Genomic DNA, 19,846 nt, shown 5'->3' with positions numbered 1-19,846 from the left:
CTGCAGGAATAATGGCAGAATAATTTGGCATTAAGTGATGACATCACAACAATTTACGATGGCGTTAAGACTGTGTACGGCCTAGTGGGTGAGCGGGTGGTAGTTGCCTAGTGGGGTAACAGAAGACCCAGGTTCAAACTCCACTTACTACCATCATGTCCCCGAGCAAGACACTTAACCCTGAGTGTCTCCAGGGGGGGACTGTCCCTGTAACTACTGATTGTAAGTCGCTCTGGATAAGGGTGTCTGATAAATGCTGTAAATATAAAATGTAAATCTTGCGTGGAGCTCCAGATGAAGCTCTCCACACGCTGCTCCCCACACGCTGGCATAACCAACAAAGAAATGAAACTGATTTTGGTTTGGCTGGAAGCGAGAATCATTCCATGTTTGAGTTTCGATGAGTATTAGTGAGCATTTCTGGCCACCCCAGGTCTTTGGGGGTACCGTCTGCTTCCCCCTCCTCCCGCACGTGTTCACACTTGATTACATTAGCACCCCATGGCTGAGATCCAGATCTTAAAATTCATTGCGGCGTGGCACCTGTTACCCAGATCCTGGGTAGGCGGGAGAGGGAGAGAGAGAGGAAGAGAGAGTGAGGGAGGGAGAGAGAGAGGGAGGGCAGAGCAAGTGGAAGGGAATAGAGAGAGAGAGAGAGAGAGAGAGCAGCAGCAGAAGAGGGGGATGTGCTGCCTTCCGTAGCATCCTGAAGAATTCCGGCCGCACAAAGACGCGTCTCCCCGTGCTCAGCGTGGGACAGCCGGGTGGGAATACCTTCCCCGTTCTCCTGCTGCAGTGGGTGGGGGGAGCACGGTGAGGGACTGCTGGGAGCGTCCTCCGCTCCTCCGCTGGGGGAATTTGCATCGTTCTGTCCTGCGCCGGACGGTGATTTTCTGCACGGGCTGGAATAGGACGCAACTTCTGGACGTGTCCTGCACTTTCCCCCTGGAACAAGGGCACGGAAAGGATTCCCCACTGCAGAGCTGCAACGCAACCAGACTGGATTTTACGTGCGACAAGGGGAGGCTGTTGCCTTTAGAGAAAGAAAGGAAGGAAGGATGGAAGGAAGGATGGATGCAAATTTTGCTCTTCAGACATTAATCCCCTGAATTCATTTCATTTCGATTTCATAGGATAGGATGCAAATTAATTTTATGGAGCTGATTTTCGATCCAGCTTAAATCCATTCCTGTTTCCTTCATCCCCCTTTCTTCTCAAACTCGGCACCTCGCCGCGTTCCTGAGTTACACGTCTGGTGTAAAAAGCAACTTACGCTGGAGGAAGTGTGTCAGTGTGAACGAGTGTGTGTGTGTGTGTGTGTGTGCCTGTCTGAGAGCATCGATCAGGCTGCCTGTGAAGAATGGGACGTTCTGGACTGGGCTGTGGGCTGAAGGCCATTAGTCCAGAATTCCCACTTCATGATGTGAGAGACGTGCGTTTTTCCTCCAACCTGGAAATCCGCGTCAATACATTTCAGAGGTCAATATGCAATTAAAGGTGCTTATTGATTATTATTTTTTTAATCTGCTGAGGGGTGAAATTTAATTAGCGTGACCCCGGGTCGTCATATTAAGCAGTTCCGGGCTCAGTGATGCCCGGCACTGAATCCCCCTCACTGTCGCTTTGTTGATGACCGACGGTCTCTGCCGGGGACGGGACAGATACAGAATGTAGGGTGGGCGGGGAACCGCCGGCGTGTCCTGGCCTCGCTCCGCTGCGCAAACACGGGTGAGGCATGTTCTCGGTGTTGGTGCAGGGGAGTCAAGATGAACTTACCAGAACCCAGGCCGAGCCAGGCCGGGGAAATGGCCCTTTAGAACTCTGCGGGACAGGAAGAAGGAATTGTGTCTTTGACATCAGACTCCTGGTGCTTTGAGGATTAAGAGTAGGGCCCGGGGCCTGCAGAGCGTGGTGACAAGGACGGGGACTGGTTCGTCTGCCTTTCCATCTCCAGCGGACCTTCACTGTGTGGTCTTCATGTCCAAAGCCCTCCCACCGTTCTTCTTACTGAAATCTGATAACAAAATTTACAGATTTGTCCATTTACAGTGTTCAAACTTATCTCCATCAATCTTTCTACCCGACTAGCAAACTAAATCAACCGATGCATGCAAAATAGAAGCAGACATCACTTTCAGCAGAGAAGGATGGAGACGGAGACGGATGGCAGAGCGGCGCAATTGCAAAAAATGCGACATTTTTGGTTCCAAAAGCGCTAGAGCTGAAGTGAAAGGGCCGGCTGAGGACTGAGGGCCACCAACGCTCAGACTGGCTGCTTGTCGTGACTTTTCCTACCACGGTCTGACATTTGGAGAAAAGTTTAAGACATTCTACCCTGGGTTACTTTCACCCCAGGTGTCTGCTGCAAAGGGCAGGAACTAAGAAAGAACTGAGTGTGGGGTTTGGTTCGGACCGGAAAAGACGAAGCGAGAAGACGACACCATGGGGTGCAACATGTGTGTCGTGCAAAAGCCGGAGGAACAGTACCGGGTCATGTTCCAGGTAAGAGTTCACCCTTTTTACCCCTCCCGTCCTGTCATGAAGCCCCTTGCCCATCTTTCTCCTCCTCTTTTGGTCTTGGCTCCGAGGGTGAGGCGGACGTCTGGCTGGTGTCGGCCTCCCTGCTGTTCCTCGTGACAGCTCTGCCCGATGCCTCGTGTACACACGTCACCTCCGAGTGGATGAATGCCCTCTGAACCAGACAGAGACGCTTCATGCATCGCATTGAATTGTTTTGTGCATTTCTCATAAAATTTTTTTAAAAAAAGCAACATTTTTCATCCATTGTCCTTGACCACTTTTGGAACTGGTGACCTAAAACCAAGAAATCACAAAATGAAGCGTGTCAGTGAGAGAAAAAGCACTAAATTCATGGTTTACCAAGCAAACTCCAAAACTGCTGCACACAAGGAAAGGAGTCCAAAAGCAAAGGGGCGGTTGACGTTGGACATACATGTCCCTTTAACGCTATCAAATACTGTATGCGATTGATTAAGGGGTCCAGCCATGATACCCTAGTGGAGAATTAATCACAGTCATCGAACCAATTAGAAAACCCATCGAAGCTACTGTGTTCACCAGCCATTAGCGCTCAGACGCACGTGGGTGCAACCGATGTAATTATCGTGATGATGATGATGATGATGATGGACCGCAGAAACGTGCCTTCTGTTGGTAAAAAGACTGTCCAAACGTTGAAACGTAACAGGCTCCGAACATCCATTATTTATTGGGCTGGGACACCAGTCATCCGTCTCGTGTTAATGATTGTACACGGCATATTTCAAATGAACATTTTCTCAACCGAGGTGATCATTTATCCCGACTTTGTTGTTCTGTTGATGTGAAGGAGAGAAGTAATGATGAAACAGTAGCTGAAACTTAATAATGTCACCTAGAATGAAGAGCGAAGATGAAATCAGATAAAGGGAGGTGTGGGCCAGACAAAAGAAAGCAGGGTGGAGGACCGAAGGACTGCGGGGACGGCGGCGGCCGCTTCTGAGCCGCTTGCCCTCAGATGCCAGACGTAATTGATTTCTGTGCTTCACGGAGCAGGGATGAATGGCCGGATTTGAGTGACTTGCGTTAGCCTGGAGGGGGCCGTCTGGGGGCCGCGCCCGACCGTAAATTCACTGGAGATTTTTAATAGAGGAAGGGCACAAGATAAATGTGTCCCACACTGGAAATTTCCCACAATATACCTGAGCAAATATTGAATCACATGTCCCTAACAAATGCTTGGAATCCATAAAAATATATACTGTAAGTGTGCTTGAACTAAAGCGCCTGATAACCTGCATGTTGGTGTTGGTAGTAGTGGGTGTGGTCACGTTTGTGTACAAGGGGAATTAGAAAAGAAACGGTGGAGAAAAGGAGGAGATGGGCGCTGTGTTACACCCGGGTGTGTGACTTATGGACAGGAGGGGGTTTAAATTGTGCATAATGTGGGTGACAGCCGTCAATCATGCTTGCAGGCTCCTCCCATTTTAAAATTGTGTTTATGTTTATGAAATCATTACAGTTCATTTTCTGGGTGTCAGAAAAATAATTACACACCAACAAGAAGGGATCCTCTTGAAAATGAATTAAGTACAAGTTAATAATGTCTGGCCTTGTGTTTTTTTTCTGCCCATTGTTTAGCAGATTTCTAATGACATTTTCTATGAGAAATTAAAAAAAAAAAAAACGTTGGCGCAGCAGCAATTAAAAAACAAGCGAGTGAACAAAAGCAGCAAATGTCTCAAAGGAGGCTAATTGCAATGAAAAGCCAATGGCTTAAAAGAAGCTGTGCATTTTCTCAGAACAGAAACAGAAATTGAAGCATGAAATCGGTTTAGAGTTGTTTGTTTCCACTAAAAAACGTGAATAACAATGCCCCATAATTAGTCATTTTCGGCCGGTTCCATTTACATGAATCAAATTTTTTAACCACAGACATTTCATTAACATTTCAATATTGCACAAAAAAATCCCAAGATGCACTTTGCATTCATATTGCACTTTTTATCTATTATTTAGTTTGGAGAGCAAATCAATCAACAAGTCGCCTATGCATTCAATGTGTGGAAATGCAGTGATTTTGTTACGACTGACTTTCGAATATACAGTACATGCCACACTTCAGCACTTAAATCTTCTCCAGGTAATATGACTGGTAGATGGCAGTCTGCCTGTGACTTGCGGTGTCGCAGAACATTCTGGATGCAGACAGCACTTAACCAGTGGAGCCTGAAAAACTCCGGTCAGAACCAGGTTCTGTGAGCCAATGAGCTCATCGAGCTCGTAAAGCTTTAGCATTATTTGTGGTGAAGAAACATTAGAAGCGGGTGATATTAACAGGCACGCTGAAACGTGGCAGCGGGGACTGGAAAAATCACCAAGATGGTGGGGAAAATGTAATCGTCGAAATCCTCGTAATCGCCGGTGGACAACACCATGGACAGCTCCCCTTCCTGCTCAGTTACTGTGGCCGACACGCAGGTCTGAAACTAAGAGGCGAGCAACAGCGGTACACACAGGAGACGTCTGGTGGGGTGACACCAACACAAGGAAAGTCCTCCAGTGGCCAACTCCAATGGTCGTCAGAAAAATGACGCCCAATCATCTTGAGCGATTTCTTGGAGAAAGAAAACGACAGCAACAGAAAGGGACCGTAGATTTGGCATTCGTTTCTAAGACCAAGCATCGAACTATTTATATTTTGTCATTTCATTTAGACACTTTGACATTGTTGAAGACCTTCAGTCATAAACTCCCATTCAGGACCATGGCAGCTCCGCTGGTAGTAGCCTAGTGGCCAACACACTCGCCTATGAACCAGAAGACCAAACTCCACTTACTACCATTGTGTCCCCGAGTGTCTCCAGAGGGACTGTCCCCGTAACTACTGGCTGTAAGGTGCTCTGGATAAGGGCGTCCGCCATAAATGTAAATTGAAACTGGGGCCATCAGCATACCTTCACATTCCTTACATTACACTTACATATTACCGCTCGACCAACCATTTTTGTGTAGTGCATTAAAAATGTCATGGTGGCAAACATGAAATATGCATTCATTTATTAGTCATGGGTTTTTAGACACACCAATAGACACACCAATAACACAGCTCCATCCGCCATGCAGGAGGGATTTGCTGTAGGCACTCCATTCAATCAGGAGCCTTTTTTTCTGTGGTGTCAGGGCAGACTTGCTCAGTTGTGAGCTATTAAATCTTTTGAAATGAATTACATGTGATATTTTTGGATAAAAACGAATATACTCGGCACAAATCTGTGCCGCTAAATTGAATTATAGTCAAACTTTTCATTGAGTACAATATCCGTGCTCTGTTTTTGCTGGCGCCTGCAGGTATATAAAGGTACCCTCCCAGAATTCAATACTTCCCTTCGCAAAGGGATCCGATCACCATGGAAACCAGAGTCATTAAGGCCGTAATGTGCTGCCTCTCACTGATAAGAAACATGTGCTGACATACGTGCCATCCGGACCTCGTACACCGACCCAAATCGTCTTATGGCCAGACATAAAGCATTTCTGAATGTGGCTTTCTCTCTCTGGATCATGTTCTGCTGTACAGCGATCGGGGGGCTAATCACTTATCTCTTCGGTGTTAATTAACAAGAGATCGTTCATGTTTGCATCTGGAATAATAATTCTGAAAGGGCACAGCATTTTTTTCATCATCTTTATCATTTTGTGGATGTCCTCACAAACACAACAAATGCTTAAATACTCATTACACATTCACAATACACATGTTATATATTTATAACGCAAGGTCCTCACAAACATGTTCCACAGCTGTGACCTTTAACCCTGTCAATAGACATGGGTCACATGCTGCATTGTCCATGGGGACGCTTTTATGAAGTGACACAGTCCAGAGCTGGTTAGGTAATACCTGTTGTAAGCCCAGAGTTGCGGCCTTTAGCTTTTTAGCTGCACCGTAAGTCTGGTTAGATGCAAATCGCCCACTGAGTATTACACAAGTTTATATACAGCAACTCTGTATACCACCGATCACTGAACAGGGAAATAATTGCACCTGACCAATATTTCCACAAATAGAAGTAAGATCAATGGTTGCAGAAAAACAGACCAATACTATTTTGTGGGTCATGACATCAGTCATATTGATAGTGTATGAAATTGCCATGCTCTCAGGACAGAGTGTGCATGTATGCGTGTGTATACACACACACACATACACACACATACTATACATATACACACATATACATTTACATAAATATATATATATATATATATAAACACACACTATATATATATATATATGTATATGTGTGTGTGACACACACACACACACACACACATACTATACATATACACACATATACATTTACATATATATATATATATATATATATAAACACACACACTATATATATATATATATGTGTGTGTGTGTGTGTGTGTGTCACACACACATATACACACATATATATATATACACACACACACACAGACACACACACACACATATATATATATATATATATATATACACACACACATGCACACATACACATACTGAAAGCATTGCAATTTCATACACTATCAATATAACTGATGTCATGACCCACAAAATATATTTTATAGCTAGGACTGTGGTGCAGGTCCAGGCTTTGGTTGAGGGTGGACTGGAATGGTTTAGTAGGTACTGGTTTAAGAGCAGCAACGATGGGCCCGGAAGGTCATTAGCATGCGCCTTGCATGCTTTTCTGGCCGATGCGCGGTCCCACCGCTTGTGTATTCATCCAGCCTCGGGGAGCCGGTGGAGGGGGGGGCGCATTTCAGCAAGATGGCAGGAATGTAGGGTCTGTGGTTCGCGGGAGACAGATGTAGCGGTTATCCATCAGCGATAATAGTGCCGCTGTCTCACCGGCCGCCACTCGGTCATGTTCGCGTGTTTGTCGGTTTCTCGCACTCGGATTGAACAGGGGCTGGAGCGAAGTGGTGCAGAGTCACTCAGGCCTCATTATTCCAGGACGTGTGAGCTGGAGCTCGCGCTCGGCTGTGGAGCTGCAGCGAGTGTGTGTTTTATTGCACGCTGCACCCCGAGCCAGATTACAGTCGCATCGCCGTTATTTACCACCTCCCAGCTCCGCCCCTCTCCATCTGCCTTCCACAATTTCAGTCCTTTTTCTGCCCTCTTTGTACTCCCGGCTCTGCTTTTATCCACCAGCCACCCCCCTGCTGGGCCTTTCTGAATAATCGACTGACAGAAACAATCAAAAATCATTTCGGCTCATTTTTCCACGATGAAATATGCCAGGCTGCAGCGCATCTGCCACTCTGCAATGAGGGTGGTAGTAGCCTAGCAGGTAACAGACTGGCCTGTGAACCAGAAGACCCAGGTTCAAACCCCACTTACTACCATTGTGTCCCTGAGCAAGACACTTAACCCTGAGTGTCTCTAGGGGGGGACTGTCCCTGTAACTACTGATTGTAAGTTGCAGATAAATGCTGTAAATGTAAATGCACTGGGACTGGCAGCTCCTTTCTGGGTTCATGTGACCCAGCTAAAGGACAGAGGTCAGAGGTCAAAATGAGGAAAAATTACAGTCGCCGACCCAGACAAAGATGCCGGTGTGGAGTTCATTATCTTTCACGGATAATTAGCGGTTTCACGCTCTTCATCCTGGTCTCTTGCTTGCTCTCTCTCTCTCTCTCTCTCTCCGCGGGGTGTCTGCAGTGTTTACCTGGCTCCACCACACAGACGGTGTTAACTGCGACTTCCAGCCCCCTCCATCTTCTCCTCGCCGTTGGAGACGGAGGGGAAAAGCAGGCCGAGGCGAGGGGCGCGCGTGCTTCGAGTCGCGCTCCTCTCGATCTCTGTCCCGGCAGGAGGGCGGGGCGGGCGGGGCGAGGGGAAGAGAGCCGCGGAACTGTCACCCTCTGTCTGCCTGGGGTTTGCATCCTTTTAAGGAAGAGACGAGTGAAGCCAACAGATGCTTGACAGTCACCGCGGTTCACTGTGCATAAGTTCCATCTGACGTTCCACGAGTTCCACGCGTGCCACCTCGCTTATTTCGAAAAACGGTGCATGGAATAATTCCCACAGTCACATTAAACCAATGTCAGAAAAAAATGCACCTACAACCTGTTCAGTTCCATGACACAACAATGCAGTACTCCGGTTCCAATGACTGTGACGGTGAAAACTCCAAGGCTTTGCTCGCGTAGTGAAGGTTCGGCTGAGCCGATCGGCGCCTCATTAAGTTGAATCAGATCAACGCATGGACGGACACATGCACAGCGGTGGACGGCGTTCGATTAGATTAGAAGTGGTGTGCTGGGGACAGAGGAATATATCTGTCACCTTTAGGGAGAGAGGAGAAACTGCTGCGCCAGCGCTGGCCAGTGACAGTGGGTAAGAAAGACATAGAGAAAATTATGGGGCGGAGAAGAGGAAAGGAGAGAGTAATGAGACGAGCGAAGAGAAGGCGAAGGTGCTTGAGGAGCGTGAAGTTTTTGTGCTCGACTGCACCGAGCCGCATCGATCTGAAATGCAGTTATTCGAAGGAGGACAGAAGAGAGGCGGGGCGGTGAGACTGGGGGGGGTGAAGACATACATTTGGTTGTAAAATGGCATCACTGCGGTGGTTCGCCAATGCTTATGTAAATCTGCCTGAAGGTGAATGTAACGTCCATCGGTGGGACCTCGTGATGCTGGTGACCAAGTTCGGGTTGACCTCGGCAGATTGACACGCCCAAATTCTCAATAATCACCGTTAAACCGAGACAGATAAGAGAACGAGAAGGTGCGATCAGACTCCAACACACCTAGATGGGAACGTGAGATTTGGAATGGAGGCCTGCGAGTTAATTTAAATTGGATTTTGCTTCAGAAATAAAAAAAAGGATCTTAAAGGGCACGCCGGGATTAATTTGATGCTGTGGGGTCACAGGTCAACGGGGGGGTGTGAGACTGAGGTCGCAGGAAGCTCACCGTCCTACTACCAGCTTAACTCTGTACAATGATTAGTATGACGCAGTTTCTAATACAGCACTGGAACGGGGATACGAAACGAGTTCTTAAAGGTGAAGTCACAGGGCGTATTCCTACTCCATTAAAAAAAGGGGGCAGTATTTCACCAGAAACCTGGTTTGTACACACAATGGAAATACAGGGCTATCGCAATGTTTACATCGAACTTGCCAGCTAGTCACTGTGGTCATGGGTGACACGTCTGAGCGAATTTCCCAGTTTACCACCTGATTGCGGCTGAACTGGGACGTATGAGCTCACATTACTTCTCCACCTTCTTAAATTACTGTCACATTTATGGGGCAGGGGTGGCCTAGCGGTTAAGGAAGCAGCCCCGTAATCAGAAAGTCATGGCTGCCCACTGCTCATTCAGCGTGATGGGTTAAATGCAGAGGACAAATTTCACTGTGTGCACCGTGTGCTGTGCTGCTGTGTATCACATGTGACAATCACTTCACTTTAACTGCTTTAGCCATTATTTTATTGTATAAAAATGCTAATTAGCTTTAACTCAATGTTGCAATTAGTTTGAAACCACCTGAAACTGTCACTTGATTCACAAAATGATCTTTCTTCTGATCTAGATATCGTGTCATTATTTGCCAGTCTATGAATAAACCATTAAAGACCTTTACAGAATAGGAATGGCCTAATTTACATGCTTACATCAGTAAATATCAAATTTCAGTGTCACGGGTGGGCTGGACATGGCGGTGAAGGAGGGTGGGCTGGACATGGCGGTGAAGGAGGACGCATTCGCATGATCACAGGACAGGGGTTTAATACGAACTTCACGAGACAAGGGAACATTAACACGCACAATGACCCGACGTTGAACAGACACGAACAGGATAGCTTTATACAATTATATAAATAGACACCAGGTGAACACGATCAGGGAACATCACACGAGACGAACATGAAACTCCGGTCCGGACCCCGGATCCGGAGTCAACCCCTGCCGGTCCGGATCATGACATTCAGTTATATTTTAAGTAAAGGTTTAAACTGGAAATTGAACACATTGCCGCTTTTAAGGTAGCTGCTTTACAGCTACTGAGTATGAGGTGAGGACGTGCACCAGACGCCATACAGCATCGACACACGTCATGTCCTGTCCCCAAGCCGTCACTCGTGTCTCCAGTACTGCACTTCTCCTCTGCACGCTCAGCCTTCAGGCAAACACTGTTTTCTCCTCCACTTCTCGAACTTACCCCCCTCTCTCTTTTTCTGCGCAGAGGGGTCACGTTAATAGCATGCTGTGGAACGGTCACCTGAAGGTTCCAGTATGACCTTTTCTTCTCTGTGTTGTGTTAGAGAGCACCGTGTCTCGTCTGTCTCTGTGAAAGTACATGAAACGACTGCCTGTGGTCATGACAGTACGAACGTTCTGATTATCGCTCTAGTAATTCATGTTTTCTCTTTTTAAAAGCACCACATTGTGCCAAAAACCTCCCACTAATGTCTGTCCTTTCTTTAGTCGGTTTCTTTCTTACGTCAATGCACAGAACAGGACTCACCAGCATGTTCATTAGGAACGCCTACCTTGCACCTACCATTACACTGTCCATCACCACTGGTAACCAGATGTGATGAGAAAGTGTTACGACACACCTACTCATATATGGCAGTGGTTGGACTCGCGCGTGAGGAAACGGACCCGTAATCAGAAGGTTGCCGGTTCGATTCCCGAACCTCCAAGGTGCCAGTGAGCAAAGCACCGTCCCCACACGCTGCTCCCAGGGCATCTTTCATGGCCGCCCGCTCCTCACCAAGGGTGATGGGCTAAATTCAGAGGTCACAATGTGCTTCGCGTTCGCCTAAAATGTACGCGGACCCAGAATGGTTATTTTCTGAAACGGGTTTCAAAGTGAATTTCTCTTTTTTGCATATCCATGTGGACGGGAAAAAAAAATGCAGACATATTAACCCAACCTCCAACTTGACCTCCAACCCCAAATGTGTCATATATACAACAATGAAGGATCACACACCCGTGGTCGGGCTGCAGCAGCTGCAGGACCTTATAAAGCATTTCTACGTGTTTAACGCTGGCGTCCAATGAAGGAGAAAGTTGCAGTTTTTTAGAAACCGAAAACCCGTTTCAGAGAAAATCGTTCTCGAGTGGACGGGGCCTAAATGACATTTTTTCAAAATAGGCCCCGAGCCTCCATAACCTCTATAGAGTTAGTCTGTCCAAACTTTTGAACGGATCAGTGCTATGTAGAGTGGTACACCGCTCAACAATACCCAAAATGCAGCAGACGGGGGTCAGAAAATGACCGCTGATACGTGAACAGAAGATGCTGAACACAATCAACATCCAAACTCATTTCTGTGTCTAGCAAATATGTACGTTTTTAGCGTATTGTCTCTTTTTTAATGTATAATTTCTCTTCCTGTACCTCCATCACAACTCTTTGCTCCCTGTCCACCCTCCTGGACCGTAGGTCAACGGGAAGGAGCTCTCTCGCCTCTCCCAAGAGCAAGCTCTAGAGGCGCTGCGCTCAGGTCGGGAGCCGAGGCGTGGCCCCCGCCGGAAAGCGGGCGCGCCCGGGCCTCCGGCCGCGGCGGCGCCGGCCGACTGCGTGGACAGCGGCACCCAGACGGACATCAGCTTCCAGCGCATGTTCACGCTGGGCCGAGCTCTGAATGGACGAGGAGGCGGGACGCCGCCATCCCCGCCTTCCTCTCCGCCGCTGCCCCCCCTCCCTGGGCCCTACCTGCTGAGCGAACTGTGAGTGCGATTGGCGCGTAATTCAACTTAAAGGCGGGCCTGTCCATTACAGGGAACCATAACCGCCTCCTCTTTTCCCTCAGGCCGCCCTTGGAGCCTGACTACTACGATCCCAACGACTACTTTGACATCTCCCAGCATGAAGTGGACAGGCAGGACGAGCTGGAATATGAGGTAATGTCCACGTTACGTAACCAGCCGTCTCTCCTCGTATATTCTTCCACCAATTAACGAGGGAGCCTTTCACCACAACTCATTCTCCCCTCTTCCCCTCAGTCATTTATCCGCACTGTCTCACTGAGGCTCTTAATTTGTAATAATAATGTAATAATCCTTTGGTGTCTGGATCGCTGCTGGCACGAAGGCCATGGGGTTCATCAGTCAGATCTTTGGCCGGAAGTGCTTCTTTCTACAGAGTGCGTATATTCAGCGGCTGCATAGACGTAAATAAATGCCAAAAAAGGTGTGTGTGTGTGTGTGTATATGTGTATTTGTGTGTGTAACAACCTGTAACAACATATTCATTTCGCACAGGAGGTGGAGCTGTATAAATCTCGGCAGCAGGACAAGCTGGGACTGACTGTGTGTTACCGCACCGATGATGAAGAGGACCTGGGGATATATGTAGGAGAGGTAATAATATTCACCAGAGGAGACATGTGCTGTGAAGTCTGAGCTATATATGAAAATCTAGAAAAATAATAAAATAAGAACACATGCCAATAATGTGTTATACTTGTTAGCATATAATACTTTAAGTATTATATGCTATTATGTGTATTATATAATATTTCGTGTGGCAGTAGTGGCCTAGCGGTTAAGGAAGCGGCCCCATAATCAGAAGGTTGCGGGTTCGAATCCCGATCCGCCATGGTGCCACTGAGGTGCCACTGAGAAAAGCACAGGAGCAGGTAAAAGGATGTCAGGATTAGGACACGCTGTGGGCGACGGTGCATGATGGTGGGTGAAGGTTTGCGTGCAGAGAGGAGGTAGCCTGGTCACCTCATGATTGTGAGGTGATAAATGAGGCGTGGTTAACACTGCACGCGGCCGCTTGGGGCGTCGATCGGTGCCTGCTTACCTGCTCCCTGTTTCCCGCAGGTTAACCCCAACAGCATAGCTGCCATGGACGGCCGCATACGAGAAGGAGACCGAATATTGCAGATAAATGGGGTGGACGTCCAGAACCGCGAGGAAGCAGTTGCCATCTTAACCAGAGAGGACAGCACCAATATTTCTTTGCTTCTGGCCCGGCCAGACATAGAGGTGAGCATTTACTGCAGCCAGCATCAGGCTCTCCGCTGGTGATCAATATGGCGTAACAATCACTAGTTCCCTGATCAGAGTAGTGGACGTGGCCCTCAAAAGTACACAGAACAGAAGTTAAATGGTCTAAAAAAAGGAATGAGGAAGTAGGGTGTGCGAGAGTAGTCACCCACGCCTACAAACCCCTCCCCTTGTTCATGAAAACATCATTAAAATTCATCTTCTGGATGTTAGAATCAATTGACCACCAAGGAAAAGGGCTGGGTGGGTGGTTAGATCCTTCTCTCAAACATACGCAAACCCCACTTGCTACCATCATGTCTCTGAGCAAGATGTGTCTCCTGTGGGACGGTCCCTATGGATAAGGGCGTCCAGTAAATGCCATAAATGTAAATGTTGAAAACATTTTGATACTAGTGAACACACCTCATGCATTGGGGAAATATGACCTCCTTGTTGCACAGTAAATGTATGAAGGATTGATATAAAGCGCAATGTTCCTTGAATCTGTTTTTGATTGAAAATATGTTGAATATTGCCGCGGAGCTTCTATTGTCTAGGTAGAGCTGCTCATGCATGGGTGACATATCTGCACCTCTCCATTTACGAATGAGACGAGACAGGGAAGGTACACAGAAGACTTGGGCAGGCATGTGGGAGGGAAGAGAGTGGACCACAGAGGGACAGGAGAAGAATAACGAGAGGGACAGGAGGAATATGCCAAAGGGGGAGGGGCAGTTCTCCCTCAGCCGACGTGGAATTCCTTTGTTTCCCCCAAGGTCGTGTTAGGAGAAGGACAACAGATAGCCAATGGCATGTTGTATGGATCTGGGCCTATAACTGATGGAGTCTAGGAAGGAAAAAGCACCATGTAATCACCATACATGGAGATATGAGTGTTGCAGACACACTTTACAGTAGATGCATGCACACAGGCATATTTGAAGACACACGCCTAAGGGCAGGTAGGGCCATTAAAAATCCCTCTGTGGTCACACACACACTCACATGTTGAGGGGGACAAGAGAAAACGTGTTATGGAGTGGCAGGGATGGAAAGAGAGAGGATTAGACGCTGGGGGAACACAGACTTCTGAGGAGAGAAGCACATTAATAAATGTAGGAATGGAGATTAGGGGCTTACATGTCTGCCATGGAACAGAATGGAATGAAGATGAAACAACAAACAGGACACAAAGGAAACCGCGGAATATGAATTCAAGGAATAGAATAACACTACGTGAGACGGGTGAGGTTCTGAGCACTGCTTCAATTGAAACGGGATGAAAAAGGGCAATCAGTGCCCCCCCCCCATTTCAATCAGTAAGCCATTCCCTCCTCATAAATATCGATTCCCCTTGATGAGGCCTGACAGTTCTCTGAGTGAAGCTGCGGCACGTCTGCAGCTTATAAAATTTATTGGGTGCGAAGTCGGGGTGACAGTATGTTCAATCTAAATGTAGGGGTATCCTGTTCATGGCATCAAAAACAATATAATGTATTTACTGTATATATATATATATATATATATATATATATACACACACACACACACACATATATATATATAGTTGTGCATCTGAAACATTAAAATATTGAGAAAAAAATCTTCAGTCTTTCCACCCGAACCAAGAAGATCATTTTTAGAAACTGCACATTTTTGTGCTGAGAATCATTTTATTGTAATACTGTAAAAAACGTGACATTCTGGATTTAAGATGGATTTTGCAGAAATGGGAGGCGACGGACCCGCAGTTCAGTGTCGTGGTGCGTGACGTCTTCAGCGCATATGTGCAAGTGTAACGATACGACCTGAACCTATGTAATAGTTTTAAATATAACAGCAAGTATCAATTAAAAAATTATTTACAAAAACGCACAATTAATTAGTGTTGAATTTATTGATTTGATTGATTGACAGCACTAACTCTGATGTATGATACAGTCTGGGTCACTGGGCCTGGCCGAACCAAATGGAAGAGTCTGTCTGGACCCGTAGGCTTGCTTTGTCCCTGACCCAAATGGCAGAGTCGAGTCTCCCGCTGTTTCAACATGCCTTAACTTGCTGTGGGTGGGTGTGTCCCAGAATTGTTTCATACTGCCATCTGGTGTTCATATATTAAACAGCAGCTGAGAAGATCAATTTTCATGCACTACCAGACAACAACTATTATGTAGTGAAAATGCTTTTAGGCTTTTCAAATCACCTTCATTCAGTCACATTAAGTTATTCAATGGGAAAGACTTGTTGCCGCTTTTCCTTGTTAATGATCATCTCTGCCACAAAGGCAAAGAGTACTAAATATATTCCCTGTATTCAGTGTTGGGAAGCTTACTTTTAAAATGTATTCCATTTCAGATTACAGAATACATGCCCCAAAATGTAGTTTGTAACATATTCCGTTAAGTTATTCAATGTGAGAAACGTATTCTGAATACTGGGTAATCCAAAAATGGGTTATCCATTTATTTCAACAAAGTAACTGTATTCTGATTATCACTCATTTAAACGGTAACTGTAACAAAATACAGTTACTCATATTTTGTATTCTAAATACATAATACATGTATTCTGTTACTCCCCAACACTGCCTGTATTACATTCTTCAAAATACATTTACATTTAAGGCATTTACCAGACGCACTTATCCAGAGCGACTTACAATCAGTAGTTACAGGGACAGTCCCCCCCTGGAGACACTCAGGGTTAAGTGTCTTGCTCAGGGACACGATGGTAGTAAGTGGGGTTTGAACCTGGGTCTTCTGGTTCATAGGCGAGTGTGTTACCAACTAGGCTACTACCACCCTACAACCAAAATAGCCTCCAGAGTAGGTGTGTACAGACTTTTAATTAGTAGTCTATATGCTATATTAATTATACGTAAAGTAGAATATATTTGCTTTTATATTTATGGCTGATAACTGATAAAATTTGTGTCTCAAATTATTATAAGATTACTTTTGATCCGTTAAAAAACAGTGAGATGATCTAGTATAAAAAAATCCCGAAGAATAATGACTTATTTCTGTTCTTCTTTAGAATGAGAACCAGCTAGACGTTGATGACCTGGAGATGGAGCTGCAGATGGGCCTGGAGGTTCTGGACAACGCCGCCCACTTACCCGGCCCACATCTCATGCAGAAACGCGGGCCGCTCCTGAGCGGCGTCGCGGGGGGTCGCAGTGGATGCTGGTCTGCGCGTGACACGCCGCCGCCGCCGGCCGCCCTCTGGCACACGGTGCTGAGCAACAGCCAGGAGCTGGACAGCGGCGTGGGCCGCACGGACGAAAGCACCCGCAACGAGGAGTCCTCCGAGCACGACCTCCTGGCCGACGACGCCACCAGCGCCTGCACCACCGATGCCACCAACACGCCGGGAAGTCTGCGCAAGTTTCGCGCCACGCCGCCCCCCCAGCTGCACTTCAGCAGCGACTCGCTGCCGGGGCCCGAGGGACAAGCAGAACGGATCTGCGGCCCCCCGCCGGACCCCTTGGCTTGCATGCTGATGCCGGGACTGACGGAGGAAGAGTCCGTGCGGTACCGCGAGCTGCTGCAGATCCGGTGCTACTACGGGAAGAGCGGCAACGCGCTGCTGCTGCTGCAGAGAGAGGCCGGCCAGGGGACGGCCCCCCTGGACGCCAACCGCAACGAGGAGCTGGCGCGGCACGAGATGGCGCTGCTCGAGGAGGAGCTGCGGCACCTGGAGTTCAAGTGGCGCAACGTGTTGCGGGCGCAGAAGATGCAGCAGCTGCGCGAGCGCTGCATGAAAGCCTGGCCTCCCGGGGAGGACGAGGGCGGCGAGTCGGGCGGGGCGACCGGCGGCCAGGCCCGCGCCGAGGAGCTCCTCCGGCACGACCTGTCCGACATCAACGAGCTGACCGAGAGGGAGCGCTCCGACAAGGAGAGCACCAGCGCCTACAACACGGGCGGCGAGAGCTGCAGGAGCACGCCGCTGGCCGGCGAGCGCTTCCCGTCCCCGTCACCGCAGGGCCCTGACGGGGACGCCCCCCGAAACCACGCGCCTGCCAGGCAACGTGCCAGGCCGGAGCGATTGGAGGCCCCCGAGCAGCCGTGCAGGAAGGAGGAGAACCCGGGCGCCAGGATCAGGTCGCTCTCTCGCAGCGGCGGGACGGGACAGAGGCGGGGCTCCGACGGGGCCAGAGGGGCCGCGAGGGCCAACAGTCCTTACCTCGCCCGCCGCAACTACGGGGCGCAGCTGCCGCAGCGCTACCAGAGCTGCATGCAGCTGCACTCCGCGTCCGCGCAGAAGGAGGAAGCCCCGCCCCTCTCGCCCCCACCTCCACTTTTACCGCCGTCCCCGCGCATGGAGTGGAAGGTGAAGGTCCGCAGCGACGGCTCGCGCTACGTGGCCAAGCGGCCGGTGCGGGACCGGCTGCTGAAGGCCAGGGCCATGAAGATCCGCGAGGAGCGCAGCGGCACGACCACCGACGACGACGCGGTCAGCGAGATGAAGATGGGCCGCTACTGGAGCAAGGAGGAGCGCAAGCAACACCTGCTGAGGGCCCGCGAGTACCGCCGCAGGAGGGAGTTCATGATGCAGAGCAGGCAGGACTTCCTGCTGCGAGACAGGGAGCGAGACAGAGACCAGGGCGCCGGGGGCCAGCAGGACGCGCTGGGGCCCGCCTCCATCCTGGAGCTCAGCCAGAAGAAGAGCATGAAGAAGCGCAACCGGAGAATCCTGGACAACTGGATCACCATCCAGGAGCTGCTGGCCCACGGAACCCGTTCCCCTGATGGGAAGAAGGTCTACAACCCTCTTCTCTCCGTCACCACCGTCTAGGTCATGGTGGAAAGCACAGTCACAACTGCGTCACGTAAATGTTCCTCTGGCACAAGCAAATTTTAAACTTCACGCACACGTCTTTTTTACCATTTGACGTGGGAGGGGCTTCAGTTGTTTTCATCTTACCATGTTCACAGTGGTTTTAAATTTGTAAGCTTGAGAGGGATACTTACGAGCACGAAATGTGACATTATTGTGATGACACAAACACACACACAAAAAAAACTATTTGGATGGAAATTAATGAAAAAAAAAAAAAGCAACAGAAATGGAAGCAACGGCCAAAAAGATGAATCCGATGCTGCTATTATTTTCCCATAGAGCACAATGAAACCACGCGAGGGTGGCAATACACTAAATCCTCAGAAGAACACGGGTTCTCTGCGTTTCCTACAAATCTACACCAGGGGAACAACGCTCTCCTTTCCACCTATCGGCAAAAACAAGCAAATAAAAAAAAAAAAAGAATGTAAATTTTTCATGAGAACTCTTCCAATTGTTTGGTGCCTATAATTTTTTTAACTCAATGCCCATCATGGAACAATATTTACTACAAGCCTGCAAAAAAACCCAACATAATGTGAATGTATGAACATTTATATCAAACGTCTTTACATTTTATATGCCAATCACAGCATGAGAAAGAAGTACCCCCCCCAAGACACAAAAAAAAAAATCCACTTTTTAAACCAACACAGAGGTCAACAATAATAAAAGGGGGCTAATTATCAGACCAAAAATTACTGAAATCCTGTGATGGAAAGCCTTCCGTTTTATCGAAACCTGAATTTTTGTATTGTCCCGTGTGGAATTGTTGTGTGCCATAGTCGTAGTTTTTATATAGCTCGCTCGTGAGTATTTTTAAGAGCACAAGGCCTCTGAACGGGAGACGTCCCGTCCCACCTTCGAACGGTCTGCCGACAGCGGCCTGCTGAGGTTCGGCCCAGCAACCCAAGCGCATTCGTTTACACGGCACGACCGCCAATCGCTGGTTTCGACGAGGACGAGGAGAGATTAATAAAGGACGTGAAATGCTTCACGCTTCAGTGGGCTTTTCTGGAGCCGTCAGGATGAGCAAACCGCCATCCGCTGACATGTTTTCATGCCGGCAGACAGAAAGAACCAACCGGGGAATCTGGTCGTGTTAAAGTACTGCATGTGGGGTTTTTTTTTGTTCAGATATACAGAACTTAGGTGTTAGGACGATGTGTGTGGCTGGAACCAAGTGTGCAGTTGTCTCTCGTGGGTTTTCTTCTCCTCTTTTTTTCTTTCATCTGGTTAATATCTCGGAGCTTCACGGTGTATTTGTCGTTCTGTAGTGTTGTAGATACGGCTTATGTGCAAAATAAAACTTTTTTTTTTCCCCAAATAAAAAAACAGGTTTCAGATATGTTGCAATAAACACCGACCTAATCATATTTTTTAATTTCCAACTGCTGATATAATATTTGGTCAATAACGAATGGGGGGATTATATGGTCAGTTAATAAATCAGTTGCTGTGGTTGGAATCTTTCTCAATCGGAC

General features: G+C 47.9%; 1 protein-coding gene across 3 annotated transcripts; it reads left to right on the top strand.

Moving 5' to 3' along the window:
* The first annotated feature begins 692 nt into the window (after positions 1–692).
* LOC114798889 (PDZ domain-containing protein 4) lies at positions 693–19,722 on the top strand. Of its 3 annotated transcripts, none has more exons than XM_028994975.1 (7): positions 693–2,502; positions 10,753–10,794; positions 11,965–12,251; positions 12,335–12,425; positions 12,786–12,884; positions 13,353–13,517; positions 16,557–19,722. In XM_028994975.1, the coding sequence occupies exons 1-7, from the start codon at positions 2,443–2,445 to the stop codon at positions 18,315–18,317; spliced, it is 2,505 nt and encodes an 834-aa protein (XP_028850808.1). In that variant the 5' UTR covers positions 693–2,442; the 3' UTR covers positions 18,318–19,722. The 3 variants fall into 3 exon arrangements, with proteins under 3 accessions (XP_028850808.1, XP_028850805.1, XP_028850809.1); XM_028994972.1 differs by having other exon boundaries at positions 10,753–10,800; XM_028994976.1 differs by lacking the exon at positions 10,753–10,794.
* The last annotated feature ends 124 nt before the right edge of the window (positions 19,723–19,846 follow it).

Source organism: Denticeps clupeoides, chromosome 10 (genome assembly GCF_900700375.1).
Source record: "Denticeps clupeoides chromosome 10, fDenClu1.1, whole genome shotgun sequence".
Classification (NCBI taxonomy): Eukaryota; Metazoa; Chordata; class Actinopteri; order Clupeiformes; family Denticipitidae; genus Denticeps; species Denticeps clupeoides.
This window is presented reverse-complemented; position numbering and strand designations above follow the sequence as displayed.

Coding starts and splice junctions, on each gene's coding strand:
- LOC114798889 (XM_028994972.1), top strand. CDS start 2,443: ATGGGGTGCAACATGTGTGTCGTGCAAAAGCCGGAGGAACAGTACCGG. Junction 12,426..12,785: donor AGGACGAGCTGGAATATGAG/GTAATGTCCACG, acceptor CATTTCGCACAG/GAGGTGGAGCTGTATAAATC. Junction 13,518..16,556: donor TGGCCCGGCCAGACATAGAG/GTGAGCATTTAC, acceptor GTTCTTCTTTAG/AATGAGAACCAGCTAGACGT.